This window comes from Toxorhynchites rutilus, chromosome 3, assembly GCF_029784135.1.
Source record: "Toxorhynchites rutilus septentrionalis strain SRP chromosome 3, ASM2978413v1, whole genome shotgun sequence".
Lineage (NCBI taxonomy): Eukaryota > Metazoa > Arthropoda > Insecta > Diptera > Culicidae > Toxorhynchites > Toxorhynchites rutilus.
This window is the reverse complement of record NC_073746.1, coordinates 321,575,205-321,592,950: the sequence shown is the minus strand read 5'-3', so window position 1 is coordinate 321,592,950 and position 17,746 is coordinate 321,575,205. Positions and strand designations below refer to the sequence as shown.

At 38.2% G+C, this 17,746-nt stretch overlaps 1 protein-coding gene across 11 annotated transcripts in view; it reads right to left on the bottom strand.

Moving 5' to 3' along the window:
- The window catches only part of LOC129774687 (F-BAR domain only protein 2), a 92,366-nt gene that overhangs the window by 39,358 nt on the left and 35,262 nt on the right, over positions 1 to 17,746 (bottom strand). For all 11 annotated transcript variants that reach the window (XM_055778535.1, XM_055778537.1, XM_055778536.1 and 8 more), the window contains 2 exons: positions 9,711 to 10,055; positions 9,416 to 9,631 (listed from right to left, as the gene is read on the bottom strand). In XM_055778535.1, the coding sequence (XP_055634510.1) occupies positions 9,416 to 9,631; positions 9,711 to 10,055 (561 nt within the window). The remainder of the gene's footprint in view (positions 1 to 9,415; positions 9,632 to 9,710; positions 10,056 to 17,746) is intronic.

Here is a 17,746-nt window from a genome sequence, read left to right as displayed (position 1 = left end):
TCGATTGCAAAACAAACGTTCAATAGCACAATGGGTTTTTAATATGCCTGTTTGAATCGCACTTTTGAGGAACATCGGGAACATGATCGCACAACCGAAATAAATAGAATAAAAGCGATAATGCTGCAAAAACAAAAACAATTTAGTTATTCGAGAAGGAGACCCAATATTTCATTACTGGGAGGCGAAGACGTGTCGATTTTTCAAATTGTGGAGCAAGAGAACAGACGACGAGAAACCAACATTGTAAAATTAGAAGTGAATCAACGACAAATTACGGATAAAACAGAGATCAACCGTGTTATTTTCGTGCATTACCAAAAACTGTTCGAAGAAGAAGACACCGAGAACGATTAATTATTCTATCCAAGAAGAACACTGGACGCAAACCACGACGAAAATGAACGCCTTATGGAAGATCTGTCGGAAAATGAGATTTTCACCATTATCAAAAGTTCTGCAGCTAACAAATCACCCGGGAAAGATGGTATCACTAGGGAGTTTTACATAAAAGCCTGGAGCATAATAAAAAGAGAGTTAGTGTTGGTGATGAACGAGATTAAAAATGGGAATATTAGACAAGATCTGCAAGATGGAATAATCGTGCTGGTACGTAAAAAAGGAGGAGACAATAGACTGGATGGACTGAGACCCATCACACTGCTGAACGTAGACTATAAAATATTCAGCAAAGTGATGAAATATCGTCTTGAACAGATCACCTCAGATGTTCTTTCTTCGCACCAAAAATGCAGCAATGGAAATCGCAATATTTTTGAAGCTACATGCACAGTCAGGGATTACATTGCATTATCTAAACAAGAGGGTACAGGAGGAATTGCTATCGCATGTGATCTTAGCAGTGCCTTTGATAGAGTCAGCATTTCATATCTGTTGGAAACTATTCGTAGGATGGGATTCAATACTCTTTTTGTAAATTTATTTAATTATATTGAGGTTACCCACTAAGCATGCTCCTATTTGTTATATATCTTCAACCACTCCTGGACGCTTTGACGGAAATATGTTGCGGCCCAGAAGAATGTGTTATAGCATACGCAGACGATATCACAATCATTGTTCGTGCTTCAACAAAAATTCCTCGAATACTGGGGTGTTTTGAACGTTTTGCGATAGCAGCACGAGCTAAATTAAATATGGCAAAAACGACAGCAATGGATATTGGTCCTCCGCTTCCAAATTGGACGGGACTCGTCAAGAAAGATGTTATAAAAGTACTAGGCGTAACGTTCAAAAATAACATAAAGGATACTATCTCCCGGAACTGGGAAACTGTCTACCGTAACGTAAACGGTTTACTATGGATGAATCGTCCACGTTTGGTTAATATTAGGCAAAAAATTATCCTTCTCAATACTTATATATGTTCTAAATTGTGGTATTTGTCTTCAATCTTACCAATGCCGAACAAGTACATCGCACAGTTTACAAAACAATTTGTATACTTTCTGTGGAATGGAGTTCCAGGGCAACGGATCAAGATGATAGACACTTTTCGTCCACGATCGCAAGGAGGTTTGGGTTTTTATTCTCCGAATCTTAAGACTAAGAGTCTGTTAGTTAACCGGTATTTGAAATGTCTGAACGAGACGCCTTCTTTAGCCCGATATTTCCAAATGTCACAAATTCCAACTGATCTTGTACACATTAAGACTATCAAACAAATGATGGAAAATATACCCCGAAGCATAATAGATAACCCGACATCAAACCTTATCTATAATCACATGTTAAAGCAGCTGCCTCCTGTTGGGATTACCACGAGACTTACACAGAATTGGAAAACGGTGTGGAAAAATATTAATAACAGAAACCTTACGTCTGATGAGAAGTCAATATATTTTCTGCTGGTTCATGGGAAGCTGCATCATAATGAGTTACTTTATCGACAATCCGGATTGTCAACATTGTGGGCAAATAGAAACCATTAGACATAAATTTTCAGAATGCCGCATAGTTCACAATCTTTGGCAGACAACTATTACGAACATAAACACAACAGCTCAACAAAACAATATAAACTTTGATAATTTGCACTACGCTAAAATTCATTGTAATAGAAGCATAAAAAGCATAATTTTGAAAACATTCATTCGATATATAATGTATAATTTAGAAGTTGTAGATAATGACAAAAATAGTGAATCTCTTAGAAATTATATGACAATGTATACATAAAACTATGAACAAAGCAATAAAGCATTTTAACAAGTAAAAAAAATGACGCTGTAGACACACTTAATGACAGATCGAAATTTAAAAAAGTTAACCGGGAATATATAAAATTATAAATTCGCGGAATATATTTGACAGAATGTAACACTGATATTACTCAAAAAATCATCATTACTATGATTATGTATTCTGATTACTTTCTGCTTTGGTGCTCTTACTAGTGGCCTCTGACCTTAAAAATGTCAATGAAAAGAAAACTGAAACACTATCTTGAGATATTAAGAAGGGTCGTTGAGAAAGGCTGTTGAATGTCCGTTGGTCGTTTTTAAAATACGAGGCAGAATAAATGGTTTCTAAAACTGTCCTCATTTTTTTCAAAGTATTTAAACACTATTTTAATTCATCATAAGTATATTATAACTAAGGGGGTATTCTAGTGTAGAGACACAAATTTCGGACGTTTTTTCGAGGTCCTTAGAAATAAAACAAAGAATATTTTTACTATCCATTATGTCATTATTTATTCATCTATCTTTTAACAATAAAACAAAATTTGAACGGAGAAAAAATATTCATAACGAGAATAGTTAAGAGCTGATGAAGTGAGAGGGTTAAAAAAAAAGTTGTGCCATATGCCAAGATGCCGCTATCGCATGAATCTCGGACAAGTCAAAAACATATTTTTTGTCAAAATGGCCGCCGTTTTAAAAACAAAATGCGGTTTAAAACGTTTTTTCTTCCGTTTCTAGATTTTTTAAAAATAGTGAAAGTTGAAAAATATAATTTTATATCAGGCGATAGAGAGATGCCTGCAGATTGTATCCATATAAATTTGACATGAATCGGTTCAGTAGAACTGGAGATATCGTGTACGCCAGTTTGAAAAAAAAATAGTTTCGAGAAAGACGCGTTTGAAGTTCATCATTATGGCCGTATCAGGTTAGATACCGCATCACAAAAATGGCTCTAACTCGGTAAATAAGTCCTTTCTAGGGTATATTCTTCAATGCCTAAACTACAGAAATATGAAGGATTTTTTTTTATTTTTTCCAAATTTCTAGACTAAAATACTGCCTAAGCAATATTTTACTATGGTGGCGCTAATTGATACTAATAAATATACATAAAACTTCCATGAACTTGCGACAATTTTGTTCAAACTGCTTTCTATTCAGGGGGTATTCTAGTGCAAAAACATAATCTTTGAACATGGTTTCAGCCCTTCTGGTTATCCGAAACAAATAAAACGAATAGATTTATGATTAGTAAAGACACCACTATGGTATGAGCCAAGAACAAGTAAAAAAAATGTGTTTAACCGAAATGGCGGCAATTTAAAAATAAAAACAAGTTATAGTAGGTTATTTATTCCAATTTTTTATAATAATAAAAAAAAGTTATTGGGTTGGGGAATAAGTTCGTAGCGTAGCTTTTATTTAAACAAAAAACAATAATTATATCAATAAGTTATTCAACTATCAATTCACGATTGGTTTGACAACCATTCTCCTTCGAAAGAGATTTGAGTCATCAAATTCAGAAGGGACGTGTCATCAACGTCAAAGTCGCCATTTTAGGACTTTGCAAACCAAAAAAGAGCAGGTGTCGAAATTTTTAAGCCTCAAAACAAATAAAAAAATAAATAACCGAAAAATACAATTAACATTGTTTTGTAGAGCAGAAAGAGTTTTATCGAATGGAAACTTACACTTTGCCAAACAGCAAACAAATCGTTGTAAAATAAAAGAACTATAAAAACGCTATGAACTTATTCCCCAACCCAAAATTTATTGCTTTATGCGATAGCGAGATGTATAAAGAATATAACACAAAATTTGAAATAAATCGGTTCAGTAGAATTTGAGATATCGTGTACACCAGTTTGGAAAAAGAAGTAGTTCCGAGTAAAACGCGTTAAAAGTTTTGAGTCATAGTTGAACCAAATTATAGGAAATTTAGATTTTAAGATTTGGTATATGTATTTGTAAATTTCGATTTCTGAATTATTTTTTTTTTATAATTCAGTTTATATTTTTATATTTTAGACTTTTGAATTTAAATGTGTTTATCCTAAATTTTGAATTTCATGCTCATATGCACAAACTCTTCCATATACTCACTAGCACAAGCATTTCCCTATGCTGCTGGTATTCTGCTGGCTGACTTCTTTGTTCACTTTGATACAGAGGGCTTCCTCTTCTTCGAGGGTGTGTAGTGAATGTGAAAGAAAATGCACTGCTGTTTCGCAATATCTTCCATTCTTGTATAAAGCTGTGTATATATGTGTGTGGAATCAGCATTAGGCATGAGTGAGTTGCTCGTTGTGTTGTGCTTGCTAGCTCGCTAGCAACTGTGGTTTTTTCCTCTAGGCCTTTGTGAAAAGAAACTCTTTTCCATACTCCTGCTTCACCTGACTTAAGAAAGACAATTCATTCCCACTCGAGGCTCGACGGCAACGACGATGCTCCGATGACCGCAGAAACGGATGTATGAGTTGCTCTTTTGACGTAGGACTACGTCTAACCGGAAGATATAGGGGGTGAAATGGAAATCTAGGCACTGAACAAGTAGGAAAAAATGCAAGATTTGAAACGCTTATAACTTGAGCATTTCTCAATAGATCGCAAAGGTTTTTGCATCAATTGATAGGAAATATATCTACGCATCTATCATAACGAATAACATTTCATTTTTCTTGAGATAAATAATTGAATAATTGTGAAATATCAAGCGTTGTCAAAATGCACTATGTGCCCATTTTTGATTGGTCCATTTTGTGCTCCTCAAATCGTACCGACCAAAACGGGCAACCAGAGCAGCAGCGAAATAGAATGAAGCACGATTGGAAAGGAAAAAGAAAAAAATGAACGAAACATTGGTCGCAGTCTCACACATGCGTAATTCTCGAGCCAGCCAGTCAGCTTAAAAATCCCCTCTCCGCTGCCGTAACGATCATTCTCATTCAAACCGTACACCACATCGGTTCGCATCACAACACATCAACAAACCAACCCAAGCAGCCATGTCTGGTCATGGTAAAGGAGGAAAAGTGAAGGGAAAGGCAAAATCCCGCTCGAACCGTGTTGTTCTGGAGTTCCCCGCAAGGGTAGCTAGGCCGAGCGCGTTAGTACCAGTGCACCAGTCCACCTAGCCGGCGTTATATAGTTTCGGCCGCCGAAGTGGAAAAGCTGCTCGCGACGATAAGAAAACTCGCATTCAGAACAGACCACATTCGGTTCGGTGGACATCAAGACAACAACAGGCAGTTGCAGCGAGTGGCAAACGCAATCGCAAAACGACAGCAGGTAGCGGAAGAAAAAAGTTTGTTCTTTATACAATCTGCTTTGATGGCAAAACCAGAACAAGGCGGCATCGAGGGCGTTCGAAATGGTTTTTCTTAAAACCACGAGTACTAAGTTTTCTTAATTGGAACCATTCCATAAAACAAGGCGCTTTTCAGGGCCATTAAACCTTCCAAAAAAGAGTTTAGGAAATACAGTTCAATGCTTTCTAAAACATTATCCAAAATAATAATAAAACACAAATTGACTTTTTCATAATTTGTTTGCCAGGATCTGATGAGTATGTGAATTTGGCAGTTGTTCTGAGCTTATTGATTTTCACCAATTCTTAAATTGTTTCTAGATTGAAAGTACAGTAATTTACACTTATCTCGACATTTAGCTAATTGGACGGACCTGTAATGCGACATATTTAGTTGGACATTTTTGTAAACATAGAGTTCGGGGTCCATATTATGACCCCACGTTGAAAGTCGACACTGTACCACTGTCATCGCAAATGATCAATTACAGGTTAAAATTACCTCCAATCCGATACTGAGTGGTGGTAATGTGACGTGCCATTGAATGTAATTTACTGTAAAAAAAAATATGTCACAAGCTGGATGGGAAGAAATTTTCCAACTGTGAAAGCTGTGGCGAGTGGCAAATGCAATCGCTAAACAGAAAGGTTTAGCCGAACAAGATGGGGATATCGAGTAATAACAAAACAATAAACTCTTTAGATTGAAGATAATTTTGTGATCCTGAAAAGGACCCTTTTTAGCCTGCATGTGAATCCAACGAGGGAACAAATCGTAATGAATGTATTTTTTTTGCCATCGCTCCCTTTTAACGCTCATTCGTTCGTCTCGTTGGACTCGCCCCTCTGGCTGAGTCTGCCGATTTGTCTCTATCCTGTGAGTGTGTACCGCTAGAGTATAAAACACGCGGACCCCAACAAAATATCTTATTTTCTTTCAAACCGTATACCCGTGTGGTTGTACGGCATCGGCATCGTGGACGTAACAAAGGAGGACAAGTTAAGGGAAAGGCAAAGTCTCACTCGAACCGTGCAGGTCTCCAGTTCCCTGTTGGTCGCATTCACTGATTGCTCCGCAAGGGTAACTAGGCCGAACGGATTGGTGCCGGAGCACCAGTATACCTAACAGCGATTATAGAGTTTCGGCTGTCGGAGTGCTCGAGTTAGCTTGCAAAGCTGCTCACGACAATCAGAAAACCCGCATCAAGAACAGAGCAGCTTCGGTTCGGCGCTCATCAAGGCAACAATTAGTTTCAGTGAGTGGCAAAGTGTTTCTCCGGCACGTCGCATTAAATGTAATTTACTAAACAACATGTCACAAGCTGGATGGGAAGAAATTTTCCAACTGTGAAAGCTGTGGCGAGTGGCAAACGCAATAGCTAAACAGGAAGGTTTAACCGAACAAGATGGGAATATCGAGTGATAACAAAAACACAACACCAAAGGTTCTTTTAAGAACCATCAACATATTCATAAAGAGTAAAAAGTAAACTAATCCATTTTTCAGGTAGATAGGTAGGTATTCACGTAGGAGAAGAAAATAAAACAATATATTTAAAATATATATTTAACAAAAGCTGTCCCCTTTGTATAGTCCTACGTCACTCCGGTTATGTCCCCGACATTACCCACCCGTCTTTTTAATGGTACGGGAAGGTAAGCACACACGGCAGAACAAATGTATGGGAAATGAGAATCCTTCAGTTTTAATTTATTTTTACCGTTTAGGTACTGGGGAATTGTAATGAAAATATCAAACAAATCTTAGAGAATTTCCGATTCGCTTGGTATGCAAATCATCAGAATTCGTTCGCTGTGAAAATAGTTATTGACGTTAACTTTATTTCATAAGAACGTGACGTGTTTTCTGATTCGGCACTCTTCCCCAAAGACGTAGTTCTACGTCAAAACAGGTGCTCTTATTTGTGCATTTGACCCTGTAACACAATACATAGCATCTTTTCTACCAACGCTAGTTTGGATGTAGAAAACTTTTCAAACTCGAAAGAATACCCTAACAAAAAATTCAAATCCTGCAGAATTTTCCCACGTTATGTGAATGAAATTGATTTCAGTACCTCGCCTTCAAATGTACCATAGGTGCAAATCGGAACAACCAATGCAAGATCAACCGAATCGATCGTAAACGGGATCGGAATCAGATACATTGGAATGGGAGTGAACGAAGAGGTTCTGTCTAGGTCCAAGGACATTTAGTTTGGCTCGTGGATGAGCTGGCAGTTGATTTTTATTTTTTAAAATATTAATTTTTGACCAAATGGAAGAGTCAATGAAGTAGCATTGTTTCCGACCAATTTTGGGTAAACTGCATTGATAAGTTTGTTTTCAAAGGTAACCAATCGGATATTAACACTAAACCTACCGATATTTACCACCTACCACAGCGGGTCAAACGACCCATCTTTCAAATTTAATATACTTTGCTATGTACAGCGAAACATATACTATTTAGCACAATTTGGTAAGAATAAATATTGAAAAACACAGTGGTAAAGGTAAATGACGATGCGATAATGTTGTTTGTAAAGCAGTTTCGACAAAATTTCAAAAGGGATCATTTGACCCCGCCGTGGTAGGTTTATTGTTAAAGAGCCTATCTGAAATATTAATCTGTAAATGACCTAGAAATCTTCAATCTAACGATCCTTTTGATGATATTCTCAATAGAACTAGAGTGAAGAACAAGAAAATTGAACACAAGGGTAACATCCAAGAGAATGATCCTGCTGTGACAACGAGTACCGGTTAGCTAGAACGGTATAACAAGAAAAAAAAGCGATCTAGAAAAAGCAAAACTGGAGTAGAACGAACAAAGAAAACTACGAAAACAAGAGGAAGGAGAAAATCTTATGAAAAAATTACAAGAGAAGATAACAAACCAGTCAAAGTGCAAATAAAAGCTGATGAAAGATCAAAGAAAAAATTCGAAAAAATCTAGGATGCATCCCATCCGAGCGGCCTGATTTTTGGATGAAATTATTAAATATTTATATATTCGATCAAAATTCAACACAGAAGGAGACTTGTTTGATTTCCCTTCAAATTTATTCATAAAATTATAAATTCAAAACACGATCATTATTAGCTGGTTCATTATGATGGAATGACTCAAACATGGAAACATCCTCATGAAGATGATTTTGAATTTTAAAAATAAGATTTTGAATGAAGATATTTTTTTTCCATTCAGCGAACCATAAAATTCCACTTTCATTTCACTGAGACGACGCGAGCCAGACAGAAAGGTCATAGTCGGTCCTCAGTTTGGTCGGGACTCAATGTGTCAATGGTTCGTGTCCCAAAGGAAATATCGATAGTGCAATGGATCTTTCTAATTGTTGTTCTTCTGCGTTGTCACCAAGGCACTGCGAGGAGTATCGGATGCGAACACACATTTTCCATATCGGGATTGCATTCCGACATGAGTTAAATATTTCCTAGAGCACGATGCCCATCCTCATTCTTGGCCTTTCACCTCATTTCATGGCCTGGCCTCCGAAGAAGCGCATCGATACGCATAGCTTCTAATTGTTTGCACAAATGTCACGTCCCAGCTCGGACAAAACGTAATAACTGGGTTACCAACCCAGTTTTCTAAATTCAACATCCATAATGCACTCTCAACCAGAATATGGATTCCGTTGTGGCAGAAACCGTATCCACTCGCCACATACCAATATGTTTGTGTGTAACACTACTCTTCTACTTCACCGCTAGTACTCATCGGCTGGGCGGCAGCTCAAATTTCAACCGATTTCGTAACACACATTGCCACACTCGCGGTGCTTTTAATGGGGCGTAATGTACCCATCCATCAAAAACGCAACAGAATAAACACCACGTTTGAAAACTTTTTATTCTACTCTCGACATACCTTGCAAGTTATCGCCATCTTTTTCTCAAACTCCTGCTTGATTATGTTGTGCTTCTCCACCAGCGCCTTGTAGTCGTCCTGCTGCTTGCGCAACTTCGCCTCGGACTTCTCAATCTCCTTGGCCGAGTTGTCCTTGCGGGCCTTCTCCAGCTCCTGCAATCGACTGTTGTACACATCCTTCGCTTTCGCCACCGCCGTTGTGGAATCCTTCATAGCCTAGAGACGCGAAGGAGAAAAAATAGAACAATCGATGGTGACCTTAATCTACCCAATCAGACCAATTCGTCGAACCCACCTGCACCGCATCCTGTGTGCCAGACTCTTCCTCCTTGACCGTTTTGTGCTTCTTGTGCAGTTCCTCGGCGTACTTGTTGATGTTCTTCACCAATTCGCTCAGCTTCTGCACCTTGGCGGCGTGCAGCTCCGACAACCGTTCGGTCGTCGACTTGAGGATGATCCACAACGGGGAAAACGTTCCGCCCCCACCGGAACCTGCCTTGTTCGCGAGCTTGGTAAGCAGCTTCGAGTTGTACTCCTCCAGATTGGACCGCTCGCGGAAGTATTCCGCCAGCTCTTTGGTCGCCGATAGGCCATATTTCATGTTCTGGTAGAGTACCTCGTACCCGTTGTTCTTTTCGCCCTGTAAATACAAAAAAAACAGATATTTTTTTGCCATTAATCACGATGTTTTGGCTCGGTGTGAAACATTCACCCCATCTGAGGCGATAGGGGGAATCGCATGGGGACAGATTTTTAGCAACGTGAAATCGAGCAAGGCTAATTGCTGCTCACGGTTCCATTCACAACCGCCGGTCGGTTTACGGCTAATAATACGCGAGTGGTTAGATATTTATAAACAAACGAAGTGCGTCATTTCCCATCTCACTACAGAGAGATAGAGCGGGGTGTGCTGCATTCATCCTTCACACACAGATCAGCGCCACGGAAGAGTGAAAGCAAACCGCAATGAAAAACTGAAGGTAAACAAGCAGCAAAAAAAACCGCATTGGTGGCGTTTGTTTGTCTGACTCATTGGCATCATCCCTCTGGCTCCAAAGTGTACCAAAATGAAAATAGATTAGTTGATCTCGCAGAGGATATGAGAGGCGACAGACGGAACGCGTACATGTGCGAGTCGAGTCGTCGGCGTCGCGTCTCACTGGGTTTTCCTTGCCGGCGTCAGACGCTGTGATGGCGCACCGCTATTTGTCATTCCGTACTCCTCGAAGTATTATTTTCACACTAGCTTACCCGGCAAACTTCGTCCCGCCCAAAATTTGTTTTTTGTTATCAATACCTTCAAACATTCACTTTTTCTTACTATAAGCAGGTTCATGGGTCCAATCGCAGAACTGTTCATTGATTGATCTTCTAATCGACCCCGTTGAATTTACCTTATACTATAAAATTCCTAGTATTTCTAACAAAACTCATCATTATATCAGTTTATTTTCAGACACAATTCTCGTTCAAGATTTTTCAACCACTTGCAAATAACATGTTTAAGCCCTAAATCGGACAATTCCTTCCTCGAGTTTTGCTCTTATCAACACATTCGGCGATACTTTTTTATTGGTATAGATAGAAGAAGATATAGGAGTGCGTTTCATCACATTAAAATCCATTTCCAGTTTCGAACAAAGATCAATTTCGCTAGCGCAAACATCAAATGGACTAACAGCACCATGTAATTGTAGAACATATGGGAATTTACTTTACCGAATTTTCCCTTTTTCCTTCAGAATTTTCCGAAAATTTTCAATTGTCATGCTTGGTTGGAATATTTTTGGTTGAAATATGTGTAATATTTTTATGGGACCCCCTCTACATTCCAGAGGAGGGAGGGGTGTCAAACCATCATAGAAACATTTCTCATACCCAAAAACCCTCACATTCCAAATTGTGCTTGATTAGTTCTCCAGTTATGCTGAAGTTTGTGTTTGTGTACCCCCTGTAATTTGTGTTTCATTTGTATCGCAGTCCCCCCTTAGAGAGGGGGTGGAGTGTTTAACCACCATAAAAACATTTATTGTGCCCTAAAACCTCCACATGCCAAATTTGGTTTCATTTGCTTGATTAATTCTCTAGTTATGCAGAAATTTGTGTTTCATTTGTATGGCAGTCCCACCTAAGAGTGGGGGAGGAGCATCTAACAATGATAGAAACATTTATTGCACCCTAAAACTTCCATATGCCTAATTTCGTTTCATTTGCTTGATTAATTTTCGAGTAATGCAGAAATTTGTGTTTCGTTTGTATGGCAGCCGCCCCTTAGAGTGGGGGAGGAGCATCTAACAATGATAGAAACATTTATTGCATCCTAAAACCTCAATATGCCTAATTTGATTCCATTAGCTTGATTAGTAATGCAGAAATTTGTGTTCCATTTGTATGGCAGCCCCTCTTTAGAGAGGCGGGTGGAGAGTCTAACCACCATAGAAAAATGTATTGCATCCTAAAACCCCCCTTTTAAAGAGGTGAGAGAGATCTCAAACTATCACGAAAACCTTCCCCGGCCCTAAAAACCCCTACATACCAATTTTTATATTAATCGGTTCAGTAGTTTCCGAGTCCATAAGAATCAGGCAGACAGACAGAAATTCATATATATATATATATATATATATATATATATATATATATATATATATATATATATATATATATATATATATATATATATATATATATATATATATATATATATATATATATATATATATATATATATATATATATATATATAGATTGTGTGTGATGATATCGTTAAAAATGTACGATTTGATCAAGGTGTAGACAACGTGTTGTCGACGTGAAAAATAGATTGATGGGGCTTGACTAGTTTTTCTATCTGTTCACACCAATTATAAACTCGATATAACTAGAGGAAATCCATTTACGGACGATGTAAAACATCCGAACGGGAATATTTACTGTCGTTTCAGTGAACCGAAAATTTGTGACGAGAAATTGCGCTAGATTAGCTATCAAAATATGTATACATTGTTTTCTGTTTACAATCGTAGAAATTTCACAAGGCAGTCGTGAAGAACAATACCTAATAAACCCCATTTGGTATTCTAAATTTTGTTCGGGTTGATTAATATTCAATAGCAATGCGAAGCATGCAAAGATTGCTATATGACTATTTAAATCATCACCAACGAAGGACCCCTTTTCATTCAATTCAATGTGACTGAACACAGTCACATCAGAATCCGAAACACGCCGAATACACCCCGCTTACTTATGACTGATTCCTATCTGTTCCCAATATTTCCAACAGAATTCATGTCGAGTATACGCAACAAGTGTGAGCACAGCGTAGCTCACGACTTTTTAATGGGATGCGGAACCGAACAAGAAGCCGAAAAATTTCCTTTTGAAAGACCTAAGAAAAATCTATCACTACATTCGCAAATAATAGAACATTAGTTTCGTTTCCTTCAATTCATCGTCAGTCAGTATAGCATTACAACATTGACCCACCCATACTGCAGCTCTAATCAAGCATGATCGCCGTATATCGATATCCGTCGAGTTCGATTTAGATCGAGATGTCATTTGATTTAAATCAATTGATAGAACAATGTTCGCAGCAACATATGACAAGGTGTTTTTTTTCTTTTTTGTGGTCCATTCGCTGGCACATGAGACGCTATCAAGGTGATGGCATTCGAGAAACTGAGTGCATGAATCAATCCCGTAGGAGAAGAAGTGATAAAATGGACAAGCTAAGGAATATGCCCTTTTACTGCGTCCACATACCGCTATAATCCCCATTTTTCGAAGAATATTTTAGCCTAACTAAGTGTTGTTCAAGATATCGAACGATTTTTACTATTAAAAAGGTTGATTCTTGTCAAAATTTGTTTAAAACATTATGATAAGTACATTTAAACCGTTATGATAGGTACATGTATGAAATAAGTTGGACCTATTCACCTAGAGTGTTTCGTAGTAAGAAGCACAAGAGGCTGGGTTTTGGTTGGAGTGGCACATTTTTTTCAGAGACAAAGCCACAAAAGGAACCATTTGAAGGACAACAAATGATAAGGTAGATCAGCTTTAGAAAACATAACATTGTAAGTCGTTGCCCAGTGGCGGATCATTTTGCTCCCAAACAACGAATTCGAATGCAAATCAATCACTGAAATCAAACTGATTTCAGTGATTGATTTGCTTGATAACTGTTTAACTCTCCTAGAATATGTGAACAGTCGTCCGAACTGATATTTTGTCGAAGATATCAGGTCGAATAATCTAAATTTCACGGAAAATTCCTTAAATGCGATGCGCGCAAAATAACATCCGAATGGCTATCGAGAGAGCAATTTCTGTTTTTGTTTATTATTTTCAATATTCGACATATTTATGCATAACAGGGTGTCTCGGATAGCTTCATTTGTTCTGAAAATAGAGTGGTAAATAAGTATCAATCAGTTTTTAGATAAAGATAAATTTCACCACCCCTGTTCATTATACCTGCATTTTCCCTACAGTGAAAGAAGAAACAAATGTTCAGAGATTTAGGGTGTGCTGTGTGCTGAATTGTTTATAACGAATAATTTTAATCATCGTCTTTGAATCCCACTGTACAATGTTCCAGGATAGACTTGAGCGATCTTGGATATTTAGAGGATCGATCTTTTCCATTCCTATTTCCGATTTTTTGGATCGATTCATTGTATTCGAAAAAATCGATCTATTTCTTCCGATTTTTTCGATCCAAAAAAAACTTTTCATAGATTTGTTTTTCATTGTACATCGATGTTAATCTCATCAAAGACCATCTAACGAATTCTATAAACGCAATGTCAATATCTGGATCGCTTCATAAATCTTGCTGACAACGTCGGTCTGATTCTTCTATGATTTACCTCCGTACAAGTGCTGATAGAGTCACATCTAGCGGCAGTTACTGAGGGGCACGAAGTACTGCAACCAGTGGCTCATACCATCACTGAACTAGGTTGGTTTGTAGAACTGACGTTAAAACCAAACCCGCTTTCCATCTGCGTTGGGGTCATCATGAAAAATCGTTTTTTTACTCTAACTTTTAAATTTAAAATTTTACATCAACGTTGTCCTCGAACGACTATTAGAGCTTTTCAATACCAACATGCAACATGCGATGCAGAACTTGTCAGTATCTTAATCCTATTCAAAGATATTGATGTTTTTATTCAAAAACTCATGATTTCGAATTTAGTTTACTCAAATACAAAAAATAATATAGTTTTCAAAATTTCTGAATATGTAGAGTCAAATATGCTCTTTCAGTTGCCGCCAATTATTTCGCCAATTTTTATGTTTGCCCCAGCAAAAATGACAAACAAATGAAGAGAGTGTATTTTTGGGGAAGAAATATTTATAACTTTGAGTGTAGTTTAGATATTGACAAGTACTGTATGCAAACTTAGCTGAAGAGAGTTTGCATGTAGAATTTGAAATATAAAAGTTGGAGCACAAAAAACCATGAGATGCATTCTAGAACAATATCCTAAGTTATAAAAAGCGAACTGATTTTTTATTCTCTGAAGAGAGCTTGCGTAAATTAAGAAGTTTGTTCGGACTCATTAGTGATGATGATGATTACGTTTTAAATTGTACAGGCTTTTAACTTTCTTAGTTCATTCGACTCTGAAAAAGACAAAGCTGGAAAGTAAAACTTCCGACATTGAGAAAGGTCATTTGGAAAGCCTCGTTGCCGCTGCCGTCTGGTCTCTAGCTAAACGACTGATGGGTTATGAATAAGTTATGGGTACTTATTCCGATTGATCAATCAGTTTTTGTGAACTCGAACATTATTTCCGGATTAAAAGTGTCGTCAACGTGCAGCGCATTTAAAATCAGATGTGAAGGAGGTATTTTTCTGCGGTAAGAGCACTGTTCTTCGGTTGAAAACTGGAGGTGAAAATTTGTTCTGGGAGCGGGAGGGAGGTATATGGTATGAACAGTATACAATATCGATCGTAGCATCTGAAATTCTGCATTCTACCATTAATTAGTGGTGCTCCTGCTACTAGTACTTTATTTAAAATCAAAGTTTTGTATATAAAAATGATGACGTATTTTGGACATTACTCTAACTTTTTACATATTACTGACGTTAGTTCTAGACTTTCTGCATGCTAATAAAAAGTAGAAAAGTTTGTGTCCAGAAACGGGTATGGGACGGGAGCTTGACGTAGGACTGTGATTGTTGAATACATTCGCTTTTGAATTCAACTCTTTTTATTGCTCATGAAACCGCGAAGATAACAATTTCAATACTCCAAATGGTGGCTCTGAAAAGAGCCGTTATATGAACACGTTCTCCTTCGAACGGGTTGTGATAGTTGAGGGGGTAGAAAGAATTGCATCAATTATTAATGCTGTTTATTTTCAACAGCCAAATATTGAAAAAGAATAAAATGGATAGTGCAATATCAACACCGAAAACTCGATATTCTCTTGTTATTTTATATCAATATCAATAAATGTGCATAAAACCAACATCAATGAAACAGTTCCTACAGAATTACAAATTGATCGATTCGCTTTATTTTTCCTTTATTCTTTTAATTTGGTCGAAGATGGTATGAACCAATATGAAGGTGACGAAGCGTGACGGAACATTAGTTGTAAAGACGTTTTCATGATTGCCTTCCCAGATTTCTCCTAGACAATCCCCGCCGCAGCGTGTTGACAGTACAAAATGTATCGCATTTATGTTTTACTGTAGATATTTTCTGAAAGTTGCATCCCCTCCCCATTCGATATTCATACATCGAAGCATACTATGAGCGAATAGTCTCAAAATATATAATCGGTCCGATTTATTGTAGTGAGTTCTCTGGATTACCTAATCATGTCAGACACTCTTATAATGACCCACCAAAACTTCGAAGTGAGAACGTTCATCGAAAACTATGTTATACGGAAGATGAACACTAGTCTCAACATCTTAGATTATGATTCAATAAAGGGTGTGTCACATCAAATTGCATCACGGAAAAAACGCTGTAGAAATTCGCCCAGTAGACCGATCCTTTTGAAAATTTTAGACAGTAAAATAAAAACTATTAAACAACTTTTGGCATTTTCTTTTTATTCATACTTCGAGCCCAAGCCCGTATGCTCGCACCTTCCTCTTTACCCCGTCCATAAGGTTCTGTACAACGTCAGGTTGTAGTTTTTTTTGAACAGAAATCCATTTTCTCTTGAAGTCCGCCTCCGATTTGACAACTTTTGGGTTCTTCCGGAGGGCCTGCTTCATAATCGCCCAATATTTCTCTATTGGGCGAAGCTCCGGAACGTTGGGCGGGTTCATTTCCTTTGGCACGAAGGTGACCCCGTTGGCTTCGTACCATTCCAACACGTCCTTTGAATAGTGGCACGAAGCGAGATCCGGCCAGAAGATGGTCGGGCCCTCGTGCTGCTTCAATAGTGTTAGTAAGGGCTTCTGTAGGCACTCCTTAAGGTAAACCTGCCCGTTTACCGTGCCGGTCATCACGAAGGGGGCGCTCCGCTTTCCGCAAGAGCAAATCGCTTGCCACACCATGTACTTTTTGGTAAACTTGGATAGTTTCTGCTTGCGAATCTCCTCCGGAACGCTGAATTTGTCCTCTGCGGAGAAGAACAACAGGCCCGGCAGCTGACGAAAGTCCGCTTTGACGTAGGTTTCGTCGTCCATTACCAGGCAATGCGGCTTCGTCAGCATTTCGGTGTACAGCTTCCGGGCTCGCGTCTTCCCCACCATGTTTTGCCTTTCGTCGCGGTTAGGAGCCTTCTGAACCTTGTATGTACGCAGGCCCTCCCGCTGCTTGGTCCGCTGGACGAATGAACTTGACAAATTCAGCTTATTGGCGACATCCCGGACCGAACTTCTCGGATCACGTCTAAACTGCTTAACTACGCGCTTGTGATCTTTTTCACTGACGGAGCATTCATTTTTGCCGTTCTTCACCTTCCGGTCGATGGTTAGGTTCTCGAAGTATCGGTTTAGTACTCTGCTGACCGTGGATTGGACGATCCCAGCATCTTACCGATGTCCCGATGTGACAACTCCGGATTCTCGAAATGAGTGCACAGGATTAATTCACGACGCTCTTTTTCGTTCGACGACATTTTTCCAAATCTACGAAAAATTGACAGTGAAGCATGGTCAACGTGATCTATACACTCTTATCTGATTATAAGCGATAGCTGAAGATATCATTCCTAAAAATTAAATTTCTACAGCGTTTTTTCCGTGATGCAATTTGATGTGACACACCCTTTAGTTATTAAATAATTATGTTAATAAAAATTCATGTTAATAAATATCTTGTGCTCCCGTGGCCGAGT